Source organism: Schistocerca americana, chromosome 1 (genome assembly GCF_021461395.2).
Source record: "Schistocerca americana isolate TAMUIC-IGC-003095 chromosome 1, iqSchAmer2.1, whole genome shotgun sequence".
Taxonomy (NCBI): domain Eukaryota; kingdom Metazoa; phylum Arthropoda; class Insecta; order Orthoptera; family Acrididae; genus Schistocerca; species Schistocerca americana.
The window spans coordinates 167577893-167602535 of record NC_060119.1 but is presented as its reverse complement, the minus strand read 5'-3'; the positions used below and the strand labels follow the sequence as shown (position 1 = coordinate 167602535).

Here is a 24643-nt window from a genome sequence, read left to right as displayed (position 1 = left end):
CCAGCCATTATATAACCAATCTGAAACCTTCCAGTGTCTCCAGGCCTCTTCCACAAATACAACCTTCTTTTCTCATTCTTAAACCAAGTTTTAGCAATGATTAAGCTATGCTGTGTGCAAAATTCTACCAGGTGGCAGTCTCCAAAACTTTAATTTCTTTCCTTCTCATCCCATCTGGTAAATCTCCCCTGACCCGGGGTTTCTGGGCAACTTTCCCAAACTCTACCCCCTTTACAAACACCTCACCAGTCCTTTGCCTTGACCCCTCTTTCTTCCACTTCAATCCTGTTGCCAGAAGAAGAAGCCATTGGCTCTGAAAGCTTGCAAACTTTAATACACTCCTGGAAATTGAAATAAGAACACTGTGAATTCATTGTCCCAGGAAGGGGAAACTTTATTGACACATTCCTGGGGTCAGATACATCACATGATCACACTGACAGAACCACAGGCACATAGACACAGGCAACAGAGCATGCACAATGTCGGCACTAGTACAGTGTATATCCACCTTTCGCAGCAATGCAGGCTGCTATTCTCCCATGGAGACGATCGTAGAGATGCTGGATGTAGTCCTGTGGAACGGCTTGCCATGCCATTTCCACCTGGCGCCTCAGTTGGACCAGTGTTCGTGCTGGACGTGCAGACCGCGTGAGGCGACGCTTCATCCAGTCCCAAACATGCTCAATGGGGGACAGATCCGGAGATCTTGCTGGCCAGGGTGGTTGACTTACACCTTCTAGAGCATGTTGGGTGGCACGGGATACATGCGGACGTGCATTGTCTTGTTGGAACAGCACGTTTCCTTGCCGGTCTAGGAATGGTAGAACGATGGGTTCGATGACGGTTTGGATGTACCGTGCACTATTCAGTGTCCCCTCGACGATCACCAGTGGTGTACGGCCAGTGTAGGAGATCGCTCCCCACACCATGATGCCGGGTGTTGGCCCTGTGTGCCTCGGTCGTATGCAGTCCTGATTGTGGCGCTCACCTGCACGGCGCCAAACACGCATATGACCATCATTGGCACCAAGGCAGAAGCGACTCTCATCGCTGAAGATGACACGTCTCCATTCGTCCCTCCATTCACGCCTGTCGCGACACCACTGGAGGCGGGCTGCACGATGTTGGGGTGTGAGCGGAAGACGGCCTAACGGTGTGCGGGACCGTAGCCCAGCTTCATGGAGACAGTTGCGAATGGTCCTCACCGATACCCCAGGAGCAACAGTGTCCCTAATTTGCTGGGAAGTGGCGGTGCGGTCCCCTACGGCATTGCGTAGGATCCTACGGTCTTGGCGTGCATCCGTGCGTCGCTGCGGTCCGGTCCCAGGTCGACGGGCACGTGCACCTTCCGCCGACCACTGGCGACAACATCGATGTACTGTGGAGACCTCACGCCCCACGTGTTGAGCAATTCGGCGGTACGTCCACCCGGCCTCCCTCATGCCCACTCTACGCCCTCGCTCAAAGTCCGTCAACTGCACATACGGTTCACGTCTATGCTGTCGCGGCATGCTACCAGTGTTAAAGACTGTGATGGAGCTCCGTATGCCACGGCAAACTGGCTGACACTGACGGCGGCGGTGCACAAATGCTGCGCAGCTAGCACCATTCGACGGCCAACACCGCGGTTCCTGGTGTGTCCACTGTGCCGTGCGTGTGATCATTGCTTGTACAGCCCTCTCGCAGTGTCCGGAGCAAGTATGGTGGGTCTGACACACCGGTGTCAATGTGTTCTTTTTTCCATTTCCAGGAGTGTACTTGTTATATGTGTGTTCTCTTGTCCCCACATAATGAGTAGATATTTTAATCCATGCAATTACATTATAGTTTCAAATTTAATTATTTTTGTGTATATATATTTTCCCACTCCAAAAATGTCACATGTCTCCAATGTAGGCCCATGATGCTGGGAACTCATATATTTGCATCCGGGGAGCACTTCATTTTACAAAGTTACTGCGGTCACCATCCCATTTTGAAGACACAAGCTGTTCTCACCATGGTTCTCCACATGGAAGTAAAATAAGAAATCCACACAATATTTGTGCTCACCATTATAGATCATTCATTGGTAAGAACATGCAGAGATTCGCATCACTGCTCTGGAGTTGTATGTAACACCATACTGACAGTGATATGTGATAGTGTCCCTAGTTCCACAGTTTTGTCTCAGCTCGCTGCAAGGACAGTATCTGTAAGCATAAGTAAGTAGATTGGTTTAGGAAAGAGACAGAAGCACCAGTGTCCAGAAGTAATTCACAGTATGTATGCCTGTGAGTTTCGTCTTGGACAGTCTGCACTTCTGTTGATGTATTGTGGACTTGGCACACTGTCATACGTTGGGACGTACCTGCATTGAAACTGCTACAATGTGCCTCTTGCAAGTGTCCTTTTTGCCACACATATGGCATGTTGCATGCCAATGTGGGCACCTAAATGTCAGAGACTTGATTCCTTGAATTTATGTGGAAATCATTTTGCATTTTACAGATTTAGATTTTCTGTTTTAAACCCTTTATTTTCATTAATATTGCTTTATTTGTCTTCATAAATGGATTGTACTCCCCAATCCATTTACATGCCTTGCCATATCAAAATACACCCCTTTTCTAAGGGCGCCATGTACAATGTGAAATGAGCAACCTCCCTCACCTTGCGATGAATAATTCTGGAATGACTAATCTTGTAGCTAGAGGTTTTGCCACTACCAAGACAAAATAAATGCAGTGAGTGTAAAAGCAGTTCTGATGGCTATTTCATACTGTGAAAATTTCCTACAAATTAGGTATTCTGCTAGGAAACCGTTAGAGATGCTAAAATTCATTTCTTGACCAAAATTAAGTTTGTATTAGTACTTTTTCAAATAATTTTAGCAACCTATTATGAAAGTGATATTTGTTTTCTGATTCAATTTGGTTATTTATTGTAACCAATCAAAATATCTGCTGCTCAGCATGTATTCCTCAATAGTCAAATGAGTAGTTTTGCATCACTCATCACAGGCGGCTGTTTCATGAGATTCAATTATACTGTTTGTTATGTTTCGTATGGGGAATGTGACCATCCATGTCATGGACTTCTTTATGGTGCTTACATAGCACAAAACATCAGGTTACTTTGTACGGTGAATGAGATAAGCTTACCATCAGATTTGTTCAACAGACTGACAGACCGAGAGCTTAATCACAGAAATAGAATTAATTAATTACCTATAATTCATGCATTATGCAAACAGTGTGATGATTGTGTAAACTGACGGTGGAGGGGGAGAAAGGAAAGGAAAGGGAAGGGACTGTTGATGTCAGCTGGATTGGAACTGTATGCAGAATCAATAGTGACAATGAAAAAGCATGCAGGACCAGGATTTGAATCCAGGTTCTCCTGCTTATTAGGCAGTCACATTAACCGCTGTGTCACTTGGACACTGTGCTTATTGCAACTGCATGGACTATCTCAACAAACCTCTCAGCATGACCCACACTCCCACCCAGCACCATTTATCTGCAGACCCCATTCATGTTCTCCATGCATACTACTTCGAGAGTCCCCCAGGAGGCCAAACATAATTGTGCATCCTCACTGAAGGTGGTGACTTCAGTGCCCATTATATTAATGCATGGTATCTGTTCTTTCAGACATGTCTGATGACATGTATATCAAGAAATGAGAGTCAAAATAAAATAAAGGCCTTTACAAGGGGAGCTGCTTGATAACAAGATACAGGAAGAAATGGGAACTAATGTGAAATGTACAGGGAATCCATTACTAGAGTCAAACATAGACTTATGATGAAATAAGGCAGAAGGCATAAATTAAATGCTTTATGAATTTCTAAAATCATTAGAGGTAATGGAAATCAAATGACTATTCAAGTTGGCATGTAAAGTCTATGAGACTGGAGAAATAACATCAGACATTTGAAAAAATATCATCCACACAATCCTGAGATAGCAAGGACAGATAAATAAAAGAACAATTGTACAATCAGTTTAGCAGCTCATGCATCCAAGTTACTGACAAGAATAATTGCAGCAGAATAGAAAGTAAAATTGAAGACCTGTTACATTACTATCAGTTGGTATTAAGAAAGGTAAAGGCACCACAGAGGTAGGTCTGACATTGCACCTGACAATGACAGCAAGACTTAAGAAAAATAAGACACTGTTATATGATTTGTCATCCTAGAAAAAGGATTCAATAAAGTAAAATGGCCCATGACAATGGAAATTCTCAAGACAAATAGTTGTAAACTATAGAGAAAGATGAGAGATATACAGTGCATATACAAACCAAGGGGAAACAATAAGAATGGAAAACCAAGAATGAAGTACTCAGATTGAAAAAGGTGAAAGACAAGGGTGCTATCTTTTGTGTCTGTTGTTCAATATATACATCAAGTCAGCAATGATTGGATAAAAAAATTAGTTGCAGGAGTGAGACAAGAATTCATTGTGAAAGGATATCAGCGATAACATGTCCTGATCACTTCACTATCATAAATGAAAGTGAAGTAGAATTACAGCACCTGCTGAATGCAATGATAAGTCTAATAAGCACAGGTTATGGATTGAGAGAAAAAAAAGTAATGAGGAGTAAGAGAATTGACATTAGCAATAAGTCTAACACCAAAATTGGATATTACAAAGTAGGTGAAGTGAACAGATTCCACTAAGTTGGAGGCTAAAATACACATGATAAGCAAAGCATGATGGACATAAAACACTGACTAGCAGATATAAAGATGGCATTCCTGGCCAAAAGATATCTGTCAGTACCAAACATCAGCATTAGATTGAGGAAGACATATTTGAGAACGTATTTTTGTAGCGCTGCATTGTATGGTAGTTTATTGTGGACTGTGGGAAAAATGGAAAAGAATAGAATCAAAGCTTTTGTGATATGGCAATGTATAAAGATGCTGAAATTAGATGGACTGACAAGACAAGAAATGAGGCGATTCTCTGCAGAATCAGCAACGAAAGGAATACAAGGAAAACAGCGATGAGAAGTAGGGACAGAATTATAGAACGTGTATTAAGACATCAGGGAATATTGTCTGTGGTACTAGAGGGAACCACAGAGGGCAAAAACTATCAGGGAAGACAGAGATTGGAATATATGTAATAACTAATTGAGGATCAAACATGGAAAATCTAGGATGGAATGTAACAATATTATGAGAAGGAAAGTTGATGCTCACCATATAGTGGAGATGCTGAGTCACAGATAGGCACAACAAAAAGACTCTCACAATTAAAGCTTTTGGCCATTAAGGCATTTGTCAACAATACGTACACACACACAAACACACACACACCCACACAAATGCAACTCACACACACGACTGCAATCTCATGCAAGTGTGTGTGTGTCTATTGTTGACAATGGCCTTAATGGCTGAAAGCTTTAATTGTGAGAGTCTCTTTGTTGTGCCTACTGTGACTCAGTATCTCCACTATATGGTGAGTAGCAACTATCCTTCTAATAATATTATCAAATAATTGAGGATGTTGGGTATAAGTTTTCCTCTGAGATGAAGAGGTTGTACCAGTAGAGGATGTCTTGCCAGGCCACATTAAATGAGGCAGTAGACGTATGGGGGAGGGGGGGGGTGAGTATTCTTATTTTTTAATAACTTCTGATGCCCAGAAAATTGATTCAGATTGCCTTTTCCTGTACATAATATTTCTGGAGTTTTATTTTCTTTTAAATAACATACAGAAATAATGTTGAAGGATCCAAACACTCTAAAGCCTTCCATTTTTGTCTGCTAACACAATAATTTATCCAAACACAGGCTTCAGTGCCGATATATCAATGTGCTGGAAGCAGTTATTGGATGTATGCAAATAAGTTTTGTTCAGTCATTCATTCACCCTTTCATACATTGTGTTCTGTCAGTCCCATCTTGAAAGAGATCCTTCAGGAATGTGGAACAAGTAAAGTTATACATTAATGTGCTGTAGCAACCATTGCCACCTACTTCTGTAAGTTCTATTTACTATGAATTACTAACACTAATATAGTCAAACCGATCATTAGTTTGTTACTTTTATATTGCTTTGTATATGTATGTTAGGAGAAAAACAGCCATTTCTTTTCCTTTTCTGTCTATAAATATTATTATAAAACCATGCTTGACAGCCTTTACTCCTTTTGCAAAATCTTTTTACTCTGTGACAACAACTTATGAATGCCATCACTGCAGTAGGAGCTCTTGCCCTTCAACAGTTGGAACAGCATCCTCAGCACCATCTGAGCAAGCTGTCTCAGCTATTCCTGTCTCATGTCTGCATGGGATTACATGTAGCCGTATAGCCAAGGAAAAGCCTACCACTTTGCCAGCCCCCGACCTCACCCACTACCCCCCCTTCACTGCCCCCCAATCAGCACCTCATAGCTTGCCGACCATGCCTTGCTGACTTAATCTGTCTTCCATAGCCCCAAAAACTTCCTCTAACCCTTCACAAACCACATTTCATGTGAACTTCGTCTCACAACACTGTTTCAGACTTTCTGACAAAACTCTGACCCCTGCAGACATCTCTGTTCTTTCTAATGGCCTCACCTTTAGCTAGAAATCTTGGTTCACATGCTGGACTTATAAAGGATCTTCTTTCCTTCACTCCTTCTCTGTATTGGAAACATTTCTTCACCATGCACGCCACTGACAATAGCCAAACAGCCAAACAAAACCCCATATAAAACATTAGCCACCTCTCTCCAACTGTGGTCCCCCCTCCCCTTCCACCCAGTCATCCACTGGTAATCTTTCAGGAATACCCCTCTTCTAACCTGCCCTTACCCTTCTTTCCTAAATCCGTCACCAATGAATCCCAATCCTGCTCCCAATCCTTGCAGTCAATCCAAGTGGAAGGCCTGTTCTATACTCCCACCCACCACCTCCTATCTCTGTCCAGAAACAGGCATTTTCCACCCAATAAAACCCAGGGCCATGCATGAAAGCAGCTATGCTGCAATTACTGCACAGTATTCTGCATGGGCATGACAAGTAACCGACTAATCTCACTAATGGTCAACTGTAAACTTGACGATCCCATTGCTGAACATGCTGTACACCACTACATAAATGATTCCAACAGCAGCTTCAGTATTCAGGATATTCATATACCTCCTTCCAGCACTAGCTTCTCTGAACTACACAGGTGAGTATTGTCTATCCAGCATATCTTACCCTCTCGCAATACCTCTGGTGTAAACCTCTGCCAACCTCTTCCTTACTGCCTCTCCTTACCATTTCCCTTCTCTCTTCTGTCCACACCAGTCCTTCCCCATGCATATCATGTAGAGTCTATACAGGATACAGTGGCCGATGTGCAGTGGCCAGTTTGCATCCAAAGCACTGGGCAAATTCACTCTTGTATGGAAGGAGAGGCAGATTGTGTTTTGACTACTTTCGGCCAGTCTGTGATGACAGAATTAAGCTGCTGCAGTCTTTCTCAAATGATCTTATGGAAACTCTTTCGTAAAAAAATTCGTTTTTGCATTACTTACAGCTTTATATGTCAGGTTCATGATGATGTGCCCATCGTTTCGCTAATGGTCATAGTTACTGTGATATTTACTTGGAAGTATGACAGTATGTGAAATTTGAATAAGTTTGAAATGAAAAATAGGGGTTGCTTTGATTTTGCATTTGGTTTCTATTACATGATATGTTGCAGCATATGAAATTTAGCTGGCGTATTGAATTTTTCTTTAGACTTGTGTGTAGGTCTCTATCTGTCACCAGTCTCAAGACAATTGATCAGACGTAGGCACACTCATTTGTGATCACTCTGTGATAGTGATAAAGCCAGAGTGAAGTATCCACATCATTCGTCATATTTCATAAATAATTTGAGATATCAAAATGAGATTTTGGCAAATGATAGCATACAAAGAGGAGAGTATTATGCCGTTTGGATATTATGCAAAACTTCATTATCTGCTGTATTATTCCACTAACTACAGTCTCTTCTAACTAAAGAATGTCATTTTTAAGTGCCATAGGTAGCTAGTGGAAAAACTGGTAGAAGCGGACCTCGGGGAAGATCAGTTTGGATTCCGTAGAAATGTTGGAACACGTGAGGCAATACTAACCTTATGACTTATCTTAGAAGAAAGATTAAGAAATGGCAAACCTACATTTCTAGCATTTGTAGACTTAGAGAAAGCTTTTGACAACGTTAACTGGAATACTCTCTTTCAAATTCTGAATTTGGCAGGGGTAAAATACAGGGAGCAAAAGGCTATTTACAATTTGTACAGAAACCAGATGGCAGTTATAAGAGTCGAGAGGCATGAAAGGGAAGCAGTGGTTGGGAAAGGAGTGAGACAGGGTTGTAGCCTCTCCCCGATGTTATTCAATCTGTATATTGAGCAAGCAGTAAAGGAAACAAAAGAAAAATTCGGAGTAGGTATTAAAATTCATGGAGAAGAAGTAAAAACTTTGAGGTTCGCCGATGACATTGTAATTCTGTCAGAGACAGCAAAGGACTTGGAAGAGCAGTTGAACGGAATGGACAGTGTCTTGAAAGGAGGATATAAGATGAACATCAACAAAAGCAAAACGAGGATAATGGAATGTAGTCAAATTAAATCGGGTGATGCTGAGGGGATTAGATTAGGAAATGAGACACTTAAAGTAGTAAAGGAGTTTTGCTATTTAGGGAGTAAAATAACTGATGATGGTCGAAGTAGAGAGGATATAAAATGTAGACTGGCAATGGCAAGGAAATCGTTTCTGAAGAAGAGAAATTTGTTAACATTGAGTATAGATTTAAGTGTCAGGAAGTCGTTTCTGAAAGTATTTATATGGAGTGTAGCCATTTATGGAAGTGAAACATGGACGATAACCAGTTGGACAAGAAGAGAATAGAAGCTTTTGAAATGTGGTGCTACAGAAGAATGCTGAAGATAAGGTGGGTAAATCATGTAACTAATGAGGAGGTATTGAATAGGATTGGGGAGAAGAGAAGTTTGTGGCACAACTTGACTAGAAGAAGGGATCGGTTGGTAGGACATGTTTTGAGACATCAAGGGATCACAAATTTAGCATTGGAGGGCAGCGTGGAGGGTAAAAATTGTAGAGGGAAACCAAGAGATCAATACACTAAGCAGATTCAGAAGGATGTACGTTGCAGTAGGTACTGGGAGATGAAGGAACTTGCACAGGATAGAGTAGCATGGAGAGCTGCATCAAACCAGTCTCAGGACTGAAGACCACAACAACAAACAACAACAACAGGTAGCTAGTGAAATGAGAAAAAAATGGATTTTGGAACAGCATAAATGAAGACATTACATGTTTATTTTGTAGCAAGGATGTGCTTTTTTATAAGATACTGACGTTGTTTTAGCTCAGCTCCGCACTTCGTAAACTACATAAACCACTGTTTCAGAATTCTCTTGCTATTGCGTCTGCACATGTTAGTGATTTGAGACTGTGTAAGCTATGCTGTGTTATGGAAAAAGAAGCAAATTTTAACATGGCAAGAAGGGGAATGCATAGGTTTTACTCAAAATTCGCCAGTCATGACACTTCTCTGAAAGTTACAAGTGGTTAATAAGCCAGGTTAAAATAAATTACTGCATTTTTGGTGGAATTCTTTTTAAATAGTAACCAAGGCAGAGAAGACAGATCTTTTGACTGGTCACCATGCAAGTATGTGCATGGAGAGGCTCTACTTAATATTTACAAAAATGTGAACATAGTGTTCAGTTTAGAACAGCACATCCCCTCCAGAGCCCGGCATGTCCCCTGCAGTGCCTGCCCATAACCCTCATCACTACCACTCTCTCTCCCCATGCATGCCCTGCCATCTGTGCATCTACCAGCCACTGTACCCTGTGTGGGCTCTACTACATTATCCTACCACTCCTCCCCACCCCCATCCCCTCCCATTAGGCATTCTCTCTCTCTCTCTCTCTCTCTCTCTCTCTCTCTCTCTCTCTCTCTCTCTCTCTCTTTCTCTCTCTCTCTCTCCTCCTCCTCCTCCTCCTCCTCCTCCTCCTCTCTCTCCTCCCTTCCCCACCCCTCCCCTTTCTGTTTCTTTCCCCTCTCTCTGCCTCCCTCTTCATCATCACCTTGCTCTCTTTCCCCATCCCCACCCCCTCTCTATCCCTTATATGCTCTACCCTCTGAACTACTTTCATCTGTTGCGTAACCACTGAGTCATCTGTCATGCCTCGCATTACCCCACTACTGCCTCCTTGCCTGTCCCCTCTCCCACCCACCTCCCACCTCCCAGATTCCATCTGTCCAGTCAGCTGTTATCAATAAACAATAATGAGTCTCGCTGCAGCTGCCTAAGTACATGTTTGGGAGTCTATGTGGTTATTTGTGTGAATGTGTATAATTTTGTTAGAAAAAGAGCAACAGTCAAAAGCTAGTGTAAGTGTTGTTATTTATTATATGTGGCTATAGGTGAGTGGTTGCCTTTCCAATATTTCACATAAATATTAATTAATTAGGCAAATTTTACATTAATACAGCCAAAAATTCAGATAATTATATTGTAGAAGGAATGGCTAAAGAAGCAATCGCTCAATGTAGGCTTTCATTTGTGATGTTGCTGATATTTGATTTATGGGCATAAGGCCATGATCCAAGCCATTAGCCTCTTCCTAACATTTCTTCTTCCACTGCTGGAGACTCCATCGGAGGTTTTAACAAAGCAGAAAGCTGTTACAGACTCAAAACAAACTCAACAAACTGAACTGTTTTCATGTATCCACTCAGTGGTCGATTCATGACATCAGACCATTGCCTAAGATCATAGAGTTGTGCCAATGCATGCTGTGGAGCTTGTACAGGGGAAGAGTAGGTGCTGTTTGTTTTATTTAGCACTAGGGGCCTCAGCTTGTCTAATTTCAATCCTTCGAAACTGCTTTTGTGTTGTTGAGTTTCTGTGGCCTCTCTGTACATCCTGCACAGTAATTACTAAGTCTTGTGAAAACCACAATGTTGTTGTTGTTTTTGTGGTCTTCAGTCCAGAAACTGGTTTGATGCAGTTCTCCATGCTACTCTACCCTATGCAAGCTTCTTCATCTCCTAGTACCTACTGCAACCTACATCCTTGTTAATCTGCTTAGTGTATTCATCTCTTGGTCTCCCTCTACAGTTTTTACCCTCCACACTGCCCTCCAGTACTAAATTGGTGATCCTTTGATGCCTCAGAACATATCTTACCAACCGATCCCTTCTTCTAGTCAAGTTGCGCCCCAAATTTCTCTTCTCCCAAATTATGTTCAATTCCTCCTCGCTAGTTATGTGATCTACCCATCTAATCTTCAGCATTCTTATGTAGCACCACATTTCGAAAGCTTCTATTCTCTTATGGTATAAACTATTTATCGTCCACGTTTCACATCCATACATGGCTACACTCCCTACAATACTTTCAGAAATGACTTCCTGACACTTAACTCAATGTAAACAAACTTCTCTTATTCAGAAACGCTTTCCTTTCGATTGCCAGTCTACATTTTATATCCTCGCTACTTTGACCAACATCAGTTATTTTGCTCCCTAAATAGCAAAACTCCTTTACTACTTTAAGTGTCTCATTTCCTAATCTAATTCCCTCAGCATAACCCAATTTAATTCAACTACATTCCATTATCCTTGTTTTGATTTTGTTGGTGTTCATCTTATATCCTCCTTTCAAGACACTGTCCATTCAGTTCAACTGCTCTTCCAGGTCCTTTGCTGTCTCTGACAGAGTTACACTGGCAAACCTCAGAGTTTTTTATTTCTTTTCTGTGGATTTTAATTCCTACTCCAAATTTTTATTTTGTTTCCTTTACTGCTCAATATACAGATAGAATAACATTGGGGATAGGCTACAACCCTGTCTCACTCCCTTCCCAACCAATGCTTCCCTTCCATGCCCCTCGACTCTTATAACTGCCATCTGGTTTCTTTACAAACTGTAAATAGCCTTTTGCTCCCTGTGTTTTGCCCCTGCCATTTTAAGAATTTGAAAGAGAGTATTCCAGTCAACATTGTCAAAAGGTTTCTCTAAGTCTACAAATGCTAGAAACATAGGTTTGCCTTTTCTTAATCTGTCTTCTAAGATAAGTCGTAGGGTCTGAATTGCCTCACGTGTTCCAACATTTGTACGGAATCCAAACTGAACTTCCCCGAGGTCAGCTTCTACCAGTTTTTCCATTTGTCTGTAAAGAATTTGAGTTAATATTTTGCAGCCATGACTTATGAAACTGATACTTCGGTAATTTTCACATCTGTCAACATCTGCTTTCTTTCAGAATAGAATTATTATATTCTTCTTGAAGTCTGAGGGCATTTCACCTGTCTCATACATCTTGCTCACCACACGGTAGAGCTTTTTTGGGGCTCGCTCTCTCAAGGCTATAACTGGATCTAATGGAATGTTGTCTACTCACAGGAGCCTTGTTTCGACTGATGTCTTTCAGTGAGATTAAGAAGTCTTTCGCGACGAAGTCCTTGCATAAAAAGTTCTCGGTTTACCTGCCACGTCAAATTTGGATAAAATCCCAAGCTTTCGATGACTACCTCCATCATCTTCGTTAGGAGTAAAACTGACTGTCGTGAACTGGTGAGGTTGCGCCACCTAAGTCCAATGTAAGCAGAGTGGAGAAACTGGCATTGAAATCTTTGGGGAAGGATGAAGCGTTAGTTGTGCTACCAACCGAGAAATGGAATGCCACAATTATTCTCAATGCTACTGATTATCATTAGAAAGTGGCTCTATTATTGGAAGATACCACGTGCCGGATTCTTAAACAGGATCCCACAGCAACACTTAGCAGGAAGACAAGGGAGCTACTGAAAAACTCTGGCCTCCCAGAAGAACTAGTCAAGAATCTATGACCAGGAGCACCAAGGCCAGCTAGGTTATACAGTCTACCCAAGGTCCATAAAGATGGCGTCCTGTTGAGACCTATTGTTTGTGCTATTGGGTCTCCTACATATCAGTTGGCAAAATACTTAACCAAATTATTAGCACCTATAGTCGGCCACTGCAACCATCATATTAATAACTCAAAATGTTTGTTGACATCATAAAGCAGATGAGGATAGGTCCGAATGACATCATGCTCAGCCTAGATGTACTCTCTTTGTTTACAAAGATATCGGTGGAAGATACGTTAAAACTGTTGGCTGCTCATTTCTTTCCTGAAATACTGAAATTATTTCAACACACTTTGATGACCACTTATTTTTTGTAAGGTGGAAAATATTATGAAATGACTGATGGAACAGCCATGGGTTCGCCACTGTCACCGGCTATAGCTAACTTTTTCATGGAGGATTTCAAAGAATGAGTATTGAACAGTGCTCCCTTACGCCCATCCTGCTTCTTCAGGTATGTTGACGATACATTTTTAATCTGACCACATGGCAATGAGGCACTGCTGCAGTTTTTGATCATTTGAATGGTATACATCAGAACATAAGATTTACAGTGGAGGTGGAGAAGGATGGGAAGTTACCCTTCGTAGATGTGCTGTTGGAGCGAAAATCAGATGGATGTCTCAGACATTCTATGTAGAGAAAACCGACACATACAGATTTATATCTAAATGCACATAATTTTCTCCACCCAGCTCAGAAGAGAGCTATGCTACCTTGGTACACAGAGCAAGGACTATTTTGGACAAGGATCATCCCGGCTCTGAGATTAACCATCTGACAATGGTATTCAGAAAAAATGGATATTCTGATTGTGATATCAGATCTACACTAGCAAAGAAACCTAGGAAGGATGCTGTTCGAACAGATCAAGAGGACCAACGCATCACACGGCTACCATTCTGTGGTGCAACGACCAGCAAGATCGGTAGAGTCCTGAGTCAGCAGGGAATCAGACCAGTCCTCTGGCCACCCAGCAAGATTAAGTAGATGTTGCAACCCATGAAAGATAATCTCAGCCTGAGAGTACCGGGAATTTACAGCATTCGTTGCGAGTGTGGCAAAAATTATGTGGGGCAGTCTATAAGAACTGTTGCCAATCGCTGTGTGGAATATCAGCGTCACCTGAAATACAGGTATCTAGAAAAATCAGCAGTGGCTGAGCACAGTTTGTTAAATAAACATATGATTTTATTCGATGAAACAAGAATACTTGCTCACACTTCAAACTATTGAGACTCTGCCATCAGGGAAGCAGTTGAAATAAGACTCTGTGAAAATAATTTCAACAGAGACTCCGGATATGCACTCATCAATGCATGGAAGCACGCAATTGATAAAGAAAGAGCACAGATGGAGACTTCTTACATTTCTCGCAGTTCTCCACCTGTTGTGATGGATGGCGCTGCAAGCAACGCTGGATAAAGCGTGCAAACAAAATCTATAGATATAGAGGCCGCCAGTTCCGTACACACCATTTTCACCGTGACGTCACCCAGCCAATGAGAGGCCATCCACTGCTTATAAAAGCAGAAACCTCACCGGTCCATGACAGTCAGTTTTACCCCTGACAAAGATGATGGAGTCAGTCATCGAAAGCTTGGATTTTTATCCAAATTTGATGTGGAAAGTAAACCGAGAACTTCTAATGCAAGGTATTTCAGTGCTCTGTCAAACTCTTCACACACTATCATCTCCCATTTCATCTTCATCTACATCCTCCTCCATTTCCATGATACTGCCCTCAACTACATCACCCTTGTATAGACCCTCTACATACTCCTTCCACCTTTCTGCTTTCCCTTCTTTGCTTAGAACTGGGTTTCCATCTAGGTTCTTGATATTCATACAAGTGGTTCTCTTTTCTCCAAAAGTCTCTTTAATTTTCCTGTAGGCAATATCTATCTTATCCCTACTGATATATGCCTCTACATCTTGACATTTGCCCTCAAGCCATCCCTGATTAGCCATTTTGCACTTCCTGTCAATCTCATTTATGAGACGTTTGTATTCCTTTCTACCTGCTTCATTTACCATATTTTTATATTTTCTCCTTTCATCAATTAAATTCGGCATATCTTCTGTTACCCAAGGATTTCTACCAGCCCTCATATTTTTACCTACTTGATCCTCTTCTGCCTTCACTATTTCATCTCTCAAAGCTACACATTCTTCTTCTACGGTATTTCTTTCCCCCATTCTTGTCAATTGTTCCCTAATGCTCTGCCTGAAACTCTCTACAAACTCTGGTTCTGTCAGTTTATCCATGTCCCATCTCCTTAAATTCCCACCTTTTTGTAGTTTCTTCAGTTTTAATCTACAGTTCATAAGCAATAGATTGTGGTCAGAGTCCACATCTGCCCCTGGAAATGTCTTACAATTTAAAGTCTGGTTCCTAAATCTCTGTCTCACCATTATACAATCCATCTGAAACCTTCCACTATCTCCAATCCTCTTCCATTCATACAACCTTCTTTCATGGTTCTTGAACCAATTGTTAGCTATGATTAAGTTATGCTCTGTGCAAAATTCTACCAGGCAGCGTCCTCTATCATTCCTTACCCCCATTCCTTATTCACCTACTACGTTTCCTTCTCTTCCTTTTCCTACTATCAAATTGCAGTCACCCATGACTATTAAATTTTTGTCTCCCTTTACTATCTGAATAATTTCTTTTATCTCACCATACATTTCTTCAAAATCTCTTCGTCATCTGTGGAGCCAGTTGGCTTATAAACTTGTACTACTGTGACAGGCGTGAGCTTTGTGTCCATCTTGGCTACAATAATGCATTCACTATGCTGTTTCTAGTAGCTTACCCGCGCTCCAATTTTTTATTCGTTGTTAAACCTACTGCTGCTTTATTCCTATTTGATTTTGTATTTATAATCCCGTACTCACATGACCAGAAGCCTTTTTCCTTCTGCCACCAAACTTCACTAATTCCCACCATATCTAACTTTAACCTATCCATTTCCCTTTTTAAATTTTCTAACCTACCTGCCCGATTAAGGCAGATGACATTCCACACTCCGATCCATAGAATGCCAGTTTTCTTTCTCCTGATACCAAAGTCCTCCTGAGTATTCCCCGCCTGGAGGTCTGAATGGGGGACTATTTTACCTCCGGAATATTTTACCCAAGAGGATAGCCTCATCATTTAATCAGACAGTAAAGCTGCATGCCCTCAGGAAAAATTACGGCTGTTGTTTCCCCTTGGTTTCAGCTGTTGGCAGTAGCACCACAGCAAGGCCATTTTGGTTAATGTTACATGGCCAGATCAGTCAATCATCCAGACTGTTGCCCCTGCAACTATTGAAAAGACTGCTGCCCCTCTTCAGGAACAACATGTTTGTCTGGCCTCTCCACAGATACCCCTCCATTGTGGATGCACCTACGGTACAGCTATCTTTATTGCTGAGGTACACAAACCTCTCCACCAATGGCAAGGCCCATGGTTCACGGGGGCGGTTCTGGGATTACAACTCGATAATAAATTCAGTTGGGAAGGGCATACCACAGAATTGCTTAAGCACCTAAATAAGTCTGTATTTGCATTGAGAACAATGTCCGATGTAGGAGACATAAATGTAAAAAACTTGCATACTTTGCTTACTTTCATTCTATTATGTCATATTTGCTCATATTCTGGGACAACTCATCAAACCAAGCAAACGTTTTTGTGATGCGAAAGCACATTATAAGAATCATTTTTCCCCAACAGTTGAGGCTTTAACTAAACAAACGGTTATACATGTATCATTCAAAGTATTTTCCATCGCTGGCCCCTCCTTTATCCAATCTTTTGGGCAGTGTATGAATTCCGCAACGAAAAAATTGTTCATCTTTTGAAGCAATCCACAAATCGATCCAACTTGTGACTTCTTCATGAGATCGGAAGTGTTGGTCAGCCAGGCCATGCACCATCGATATAAACATGTGTCAGAGGGAGCAACGTCTGGAAAATATGTCAGGTGGGGTACGACTTCCCATTTCAACGTTTCCAAGTGCACTTTGGCCTCTTTTGCAATGTGGAGTCAAGTGTTGTTGTGCTGCAAAATCACTTTATTGTGCCTCTCGCGGTATTGCAGCCTTTTGTCTTTTAATACTCTGCTCAAACACATTAATTGCATTTGATAACAATCATCTGTGATTCTTTAACTTGGTTTCAACACGTTATAGTACACGATGCCAAGCTGGTCCCACCAAATGCAGAGCATGATCTTGGAGCAATGAATATTCGGTTTGGCCGTTGACGTGGAAGCATGGCCGGGACAACCCCATGATTTTTTTCATTTATGGTTATCATAATGAACCCATTTTCTGTCCCCAGTTACAATGCAATGCAGAAATCCCTTCCGTTTTTGCCTCTGAAGCAACTGTTCACAAACACATAAATGCAGTTCAATGTCTCTTGGTTCCAGCTCACTTGAGACCCAAGTTCCTTCTTACTGAATCATGCCCATAGCCTTGAGACGTTTTGAAGTGGCTTGCTGTGTCACTACCACTAGTCATGCCAATTCTTCTTGAGTTTGACGTGAGTCTTCAGTCAGCACAAAAACTTTATCTCTTCCACCACTGTGCCAGTCTACGATTTTAAAAGCACCGTTCTTGAACCATTAAAACCACTCACAACACATTCTTTCACTAATATCGTCCTTACCATACATACTTGAGAGCATTCGATGAGACTCAGCTTCTGTTTTCTTAATATTGAAACAAAACAGTAACACCTCCCGCAAATGACAAGAATTAGGCTCGTAAACTGACGTTTTCAATCAAGAACAACTTTATGATGCAGACACAAATTGACCAATGTTTGGATGAGGTTATGTTGACTGAGGTCCAAGCTAATTGCCTGACACCTGCGACCTGTTTCTTTCGACCACTACTTACTGTTGTCGCCACCTGTCGGCAAACGGCAGAAGCAAAGTTGTACATCTTGTATATAAAAACCTAAAATCACTTACCTTGGTCCAAAAAGGTGTCCAATATTCAGGAACACAGATTTTTCAATAAATTTCCAGCAACCATTAAAAACTTGGTTTCAGATAAAGCACCATTTAAACAGAGTTTGAAAGACTTTTTGGTAGGCAAATCCTTCTACTCTTTAGATGAATATCTTAAAATAGACTGCTAAGCCAGCTTAAGTAAAAATGTCTTTTGGATTTCACTTTTGACAGAACTTGGTCACAACAGTCAAGATTACGTATTTTGTGTGTGATAAATTTATTAATAGTGCATAACAATGTTTCATTCTGACAGCATGGTAATTCTATAAATATTAGCTGTTCCGGTTTATCGCATTGTATTCACCTATTTTGACAATCTCCTGACAAATGATCAGGGTAGTAAATATTATATTCAAATGTTTTATGTTTTTAGTTTATACTTCCTGACATGTTCCACACCCACGAGAATAATCTCATTTTTTGGATCTATGGAACAAAAACTGAATCTAATCTAATCTAATCTTGTGCCTTTCAAAACACCTCGGAGAGATATATGTATCCACAAACATGAATCAACTTATTACAGTGCTATATCCATGTCTAATCTTGATGTGTTTAGGGTTCGCCACTGAGCCGTGCAGACCTGCGTGCAGTGAATGTCAACTTATGTGATATGTGTGTCATCCTGTCAGCCAAAGTACCAAGTAATGATGATCCAACATTGGCTGATAAAGAAGCCATCTTAGCGTCATTAAATATTAAAGCTATGACATTTGATGACACAATTGGTGTCTTAAGCCAAGGTAAGTCAGCCTAATAAAAATTGTTTAAATAGTTGGACTGATTATGAATGAGACAGATATGGTAACAGTGGGATATGTCTTGATGCCAGTAAGTGAAAACCTTTGCTTTGTGGTCTCTGCTATTTGGATTATTTTGTTATTGTGTTCAATTGTGGTGTGATATCCAAGACACTTAAAAAACTTCTGTCACTGAAGTCATCACAGGAAATATTTACAATGTGTAACGTATGACTGAATAATGCAGTTTTGTACCTGGTGTTGTTAAAACTGTGAGATAAGCTTTATACTTGATAATTTATCAAATCCATAGACAGATCACTTGCTTTTACTACTGTGATTTTGTTGACAAACTATAAAAAATACCAAATGGCATATAAGAACTGAAATGAGATCAGACACTATTCATTATATAGTACAATCACTGAACAGCTGTCAGAGATACAAAATAGTAACGATTATTGTTCCTCAGCTAATATACCCCAGTTCTCAATCTCTGGTCTCCTTCCTCTCTCATACCCTCCTCTCACCTGACCTTCTCTCTCCCCCCATGTCTTTCTTCTCCTCTCATTCTCTATCATCCCCACTTGTTTACATTCTCATTGTCTCCTTCTCTCTTCCAGTGACATTACGTGACTGAGCTAAGCAATGATTTCCAATATTGTGAGTGAAGACAAACTGCCACACCACAGACTATCCTTCACCCAGTCAAAGTGCGGCACACAGTGCATGTGCATCATAATGTTGGTTAAATGTCAGCTTCATCGGTTTTGTTTATAGAACTATTTAAAGTACTCATGTTATGCGTATCTCATTTAAATGGACAATTTAAATATTGTGCAATCATAATCTGTGTTTTACTTGTATGGTATATTGTTACTGAAAACACATTCAGAGTCAGAGATTAGAAGGAGTCTACTCTTTCATTTTCAATCATTAAGACATCTGAACAGTTTAGATTCAAAACTTTGACTGATTATTTCCAAGAGGATTGAAAGTCTCAGTTGTGCAAGGCATTGTTTGTTGCCATGTCCATAGAACCATTTCAGCCCGCTTCTAACATAGTTACAGAAACCACACTAAATCTCAACTAGTATGGTTTTCACAAGGATTTGAACAGCTCTCTTGATGTAGACAGAAAAAATAATGTATGTAAAAGAGAATGTGGGGTTAAGCAACTTTCTGTCTGAATTTTCTTTTCTGCATTTACAATAGAAAAGTATACACAATAGAATGTTGTAAGCAGTTTAGATCATCGTTGCATTACTGATGATACTAGATGACAGAGAATAAGTATAGGTGAATGATGATCTGTATAGAGACCAAGTACTTGCATTTCTTGTATGATTATAAAAATTCTGATACATTATTATATATTGTTATTTGAGCTCTAAATGAAAATGCAATTATAGTTTGAAACTGAATAATAAACGTTATTTCTACAAAGAATGAATATCAATGTGATCAGTGGCAGACCTGAATTAATCAAATACTGTACATAAAAAGAATCCATAGCAATGACACCACAGATGAATATGCCATTAGAGGCATTGATTCTACAGGATGACAATTATTGATCTATATGGAAAAAAAAAAAAAACATAAATTAGTTACAAACTATGGTGTGCACACACTTTATTCAATATGTAAATGTCATCCAGATATTTTGATATAGGTTATGACATGTTTGATATGCCTGCCATCACTGATGATGTGGCGCAGACGAACAGCAAAATTCTACATGACGCACTGAAGTGTCGGAACATTGATGCTCTCGATTACCTCCTGAATGGCTGTTTTCAGCTCAGCAATGGTTTTGGGGTTATTGCTGTACACCTTGTCTTTAATATAGCCCCATGAAAAGGATCCGAATGTGTTCAGATCTGGAGAATATGGCAGCCAATCGAGGCCCATGCCAGTGGCCTCTGGGTACTCCAGAGCCAGAATGCAGTCCCCAAAGTGCTCCTCCAAGACATCAATAACTTTCCTGCTTTGATGGAGTAAAGCTCTGCCTTGGATAAACCTCATCCTGTTTAAATCAGGGTCATTTTGGATATTGGGGATGAGCAAAACGAAAGCTGAAATTTTAAATTTAGCATTTGAGAAATCTTTCACGCATGAGGATCTTACAAACATACCGCCGTTTGAGTCTCGTATAGATTCCCGTATGGAGGACATAGTGATAGACATCCCTGGGGTTGTGAGGCAGCTGAATGGGTTGAAAATAAATAAATTGCCAGGTCCTGATGGGATTCCAATTCGGTTTTACAGAGAGTACTCTACTGCATTGGCTCCTTACTTACCTTGCATTTATTGTGAATCTCTTGCCCAACATAAAGTCCTGAGCGACTGGAAAAAAGCGCAGGTGACGCCTGTATATAAGAAGGGTAGAAGGACAGATCCTCAAAATTACAGACCAATATCCTTAACATCGGTTTGTTGCAGGATTCTCAAACATATTCTCTGTTCGAATATAATGAATTTCCTTGAGACAGAGAAGTTGGTGTCCATGCATCAGCACGGCTGTAGAAAGCATCGCTCCTGCGAAACGCAACTCGCCCTTTTTTCACATGATATCTTGCGAACCATGGATGAAGTGTATCAGACGGATGCCATATTCGTTGACTTCCGGAAAGAGTTTGACTTGGTGCCCCACTGCAGACTCCTAACTAAGGTACGAGCATATGGGATTGGTTCTGAAGTATGTGAGTGGCTTGAAGACTTCTTAAGTAATAGAACCCAGTACATTGTCCTCGATGGTGAGTGTTCATCGGAGGTGAGGGCATTATCTGGAGTGCCCTAGGGAAGTGTGGTAGGTCCACTGTTGTTTTCTATCTACATAAATGATCTTTTGGATAGGGTGGATAGCAATGTGCAGCTGTTTGCTGATGATGCTGTGGTGTACAGGAAGATGTTGTCATTGAGTGACTGTAGGAGGATACGAGATGACTTGGACAGGATTTGTGATTGGTGTAAAGAATGGCAGCTAACTCTAAATGTAGATAAATGTAAATTAATGCAGATGAATAGGAAAAAGAATCCTGTAATGTGTGAATACTCCATTAGTAGTGTAGCGCTTGACACAGTCATGTCGATTAAATATTTGGGTGTAACATTGCAGAGCGATATGAAGTGGGACAAGCATGTAATGGCAGTTGTGTGGAAGGCAGATAGTCGTCTTCAGTTCATTGGTAGAATTTTGGGAAGATGTGGTTCATCTGTAAAGGAGACCGCTAAAACACTAATACGACCTATTCTTGAATACTGCTCGAGTGTTTGGGATCCCTATCAGGTTGGATTGAGGGAGGACATAGAAGCAGTTCAGAGGCATGCTGCTAGATTTGTTACTGGTAGGTCTGATCATGGAAATGCTACAGGAACTCGGGTGGGAGTCTCTAGAGGAAAGGAGGCATTCTTTTCGTGAATCACTACTGAGGAAATTTAGAGAACCAGCATTTGAGGCTGACTGCAGTACAATTTTACTGCCGCCAACTTACATTTTGTGGAAAGACCACAAAGATAAGATAAGAGAGATTAGGGCTCGTACAGAGGCATATAGGCAGTCATTTTTCCCTCGTTCTGTTTGGGAGTGGAACAGGGAGAGAAGATGCTAGTTGTGGTACAAGGCACCCTCCGCCACGCACCGAATGGTGGAGTGCGGACTACATATGTAGATGTAGATGTAGAAATGTGGATTCTTGGTCCCGTAAATGCCCCAATTTTGCTTATTGACAAGCCCATCCATATGAAATTGGGCTTTGTCACTAAACCAAACCATACAAATTCTCATCATGCCCCACAACCAACCATGCAGTTTGAACGTCCTAATGCAAACTGTTTCAGAAGTTATAAAAATTATATTTCATATACTCAGTAATTGTCACCCTGTAAATGGTGACTTTCAACACCCAAATAGAAGTGATGCTTCTCAGTACTTAATCCTCGTAGTCCAAATTTTTGTGTTAAATGATGATGTCTGGTTCTTGGCAGTGGCTTTGTTATCATATCTGCAACCATTCTGTTTGTTGAAATTTTCCCCACTGTGATTTCTTCTGAATAAATTTTTTCCACGATTAAATGATACTTGGTGTAAATGTGTCTAGTACAACCTTTGTATCCACTAGTCTTTGACAGATTGGTTGTACTTTTGTTATCACAAAACAGTTTCATCAGCTCCTCTTTTGGGAAAGGGGATATTTCTATTTGCAGTTAGTGCAGCCAAAGTGCATCCTGACAGGCAGATTTTAATGCCATGCACTTAGCTTCTGTCTTCGAGAGAGCCACTGTTGGTTGTTTTCTGCTGTCCCGTGAGATTGCTGTACCTTGTGACATAAACAAGAAACCAATGATTGATTTCCTATATCCAGTACCCCGAGCCCAGTCAGCATTTGTGTATCTTGTGATTTCGTGGTCCTTATCCTTAAAAAATTGCAGTTTGAAATCTTTAATCCCCTTTAGATATTATAGGATTAGGATTTTTTTTTGCAGTTTGCCAGTGGGGTACTCCTCAGTTATTTTTAAACCAAGAGCACTCCTCAATTAATGTTAAACAACTCACCACTACCATTGTAAATACTAGATATGGTCTAGTACATAGTTTTGCATACATCAGGCTCCTCTATACAGGACATTCTTCATGCCAGCTGTTTCACTCTCCATCTGTGGGCTCATTTCATGAATTAATACTTATTTATTTATTTATTTATTTATTGCCCCTGGCATCTTATGGTGTACGATGCACAAATATATAGGACATGGTTTGCTGTAACTGTGTGACGATGGTTTCATTTTTTATGAGACATAGTACTAACAGTATTAAAGTTAAATATTTTCAAATGAAAAAGCCTACATGTATGATGGCATTAAATACTGTCAAAAAACTAAACACACATAGGGGACAGTTCACATGTATGATTGAGTTAAAAACTGACATAAAGCTAAATACACATAGGGACGGTTTACATTTATGTGGGGGTGCATAGAACATAAAGTAACAGTAATATATATGGGCTTCCAGTGTGTGATGGGAATTAAGAAACTACAGTAAGTACAGACACATAGGCTTATTTCTGTACAGTCCTAACAGAACTGACTTGGCGTGTTATTTATTTCAGTTTATAAAACAAGACTAAGAATAGGCAAAAATAAATTTAATGTGTTCTTGACAAGTAGTGAGCTTGTGTTCTTATTTTTTGGGAAGTAATTTTGGAGAGGTAGTGTAAATTTGCCCTTAAGCACTCATCAGCACTTTACTTTTTTCCTGAATTAGATCCCTTCACTATTTTGAATGGTCATAGGAAGTTTATTGTACAGCTGAGTTCCTATGTTCCTGATACCACGTAGACACCTACTTATTCTCTGTGGCAGCAGATGAATGTTCAAATTGTTGTGAAGGTTGCTGATCTAGAATTTTCTTACTTCATTATCTTTAATAGCCTTTTCTGCATTATAAAGATTGTTTGTGTGGATACCAGATGGCAATGTTCCATGTTATATTTTTGCACAATCTGATTTATATAATGAGTCAGGCTCATCCATAAAAGGCCACGCCTTCAGTCTCCTGTTACACGCTTTCCTAGACATTTGGACATGTCTCCAAAGTTCTTTAGTTTTAAGAGTTTGTTAAGTTTGTCTTTAATTTAATTTTTTGTTGCAGATTGTTACGAAGAATCATGTCATCTATTTAAACTTCTACTATGAATATATCAGTTCTCTGATTTTTGTGGTAAACTCGAGTGTCAGCTGTGGACCTACTTAGTAGAGATTTGTTGAGTTTGATGTTCCAAAAGAGGCTTCCCTGTTTCAGTCCATAGACAGCTTTCTTAAGTCTTTTAATCCATTCATCTTCCAGTGTTTTTTGTCATGTAGTCACTCATGGGAATTTTAACATAAATTTCTTCTTTCAAGTCACCTTGCAAAAACCATAACACTATATCACAATGACCAATGTCCAAATCATATTTAGCAGCTAGACTAAATAAATATCT

At 40.4% G+C, this 24643-nt stretch overlaps 1 protein-coding gene across 1 annotated transcript in view; it reads left to right on the top strand.

Annotated features, from left to right (window-relative positions):
• LOC124552186 (calcium-activated potassium channel slowpoke) overlaps positions 1-24643 on the top strand; it is an 881186-nt gene that overhangs the window by 776355 nt on the left and 80188 nt on the right. The window contains exon 21 of the mRNA XM_047126498.1: positions 18476-18659. Within this exon, the coding sequence (XP_046982454.1) occupies positions 18476-18659 (184 nt within the window). The remainder of the gene's footprint in view (positions 1-18475; positions 18660-24643) is intronic.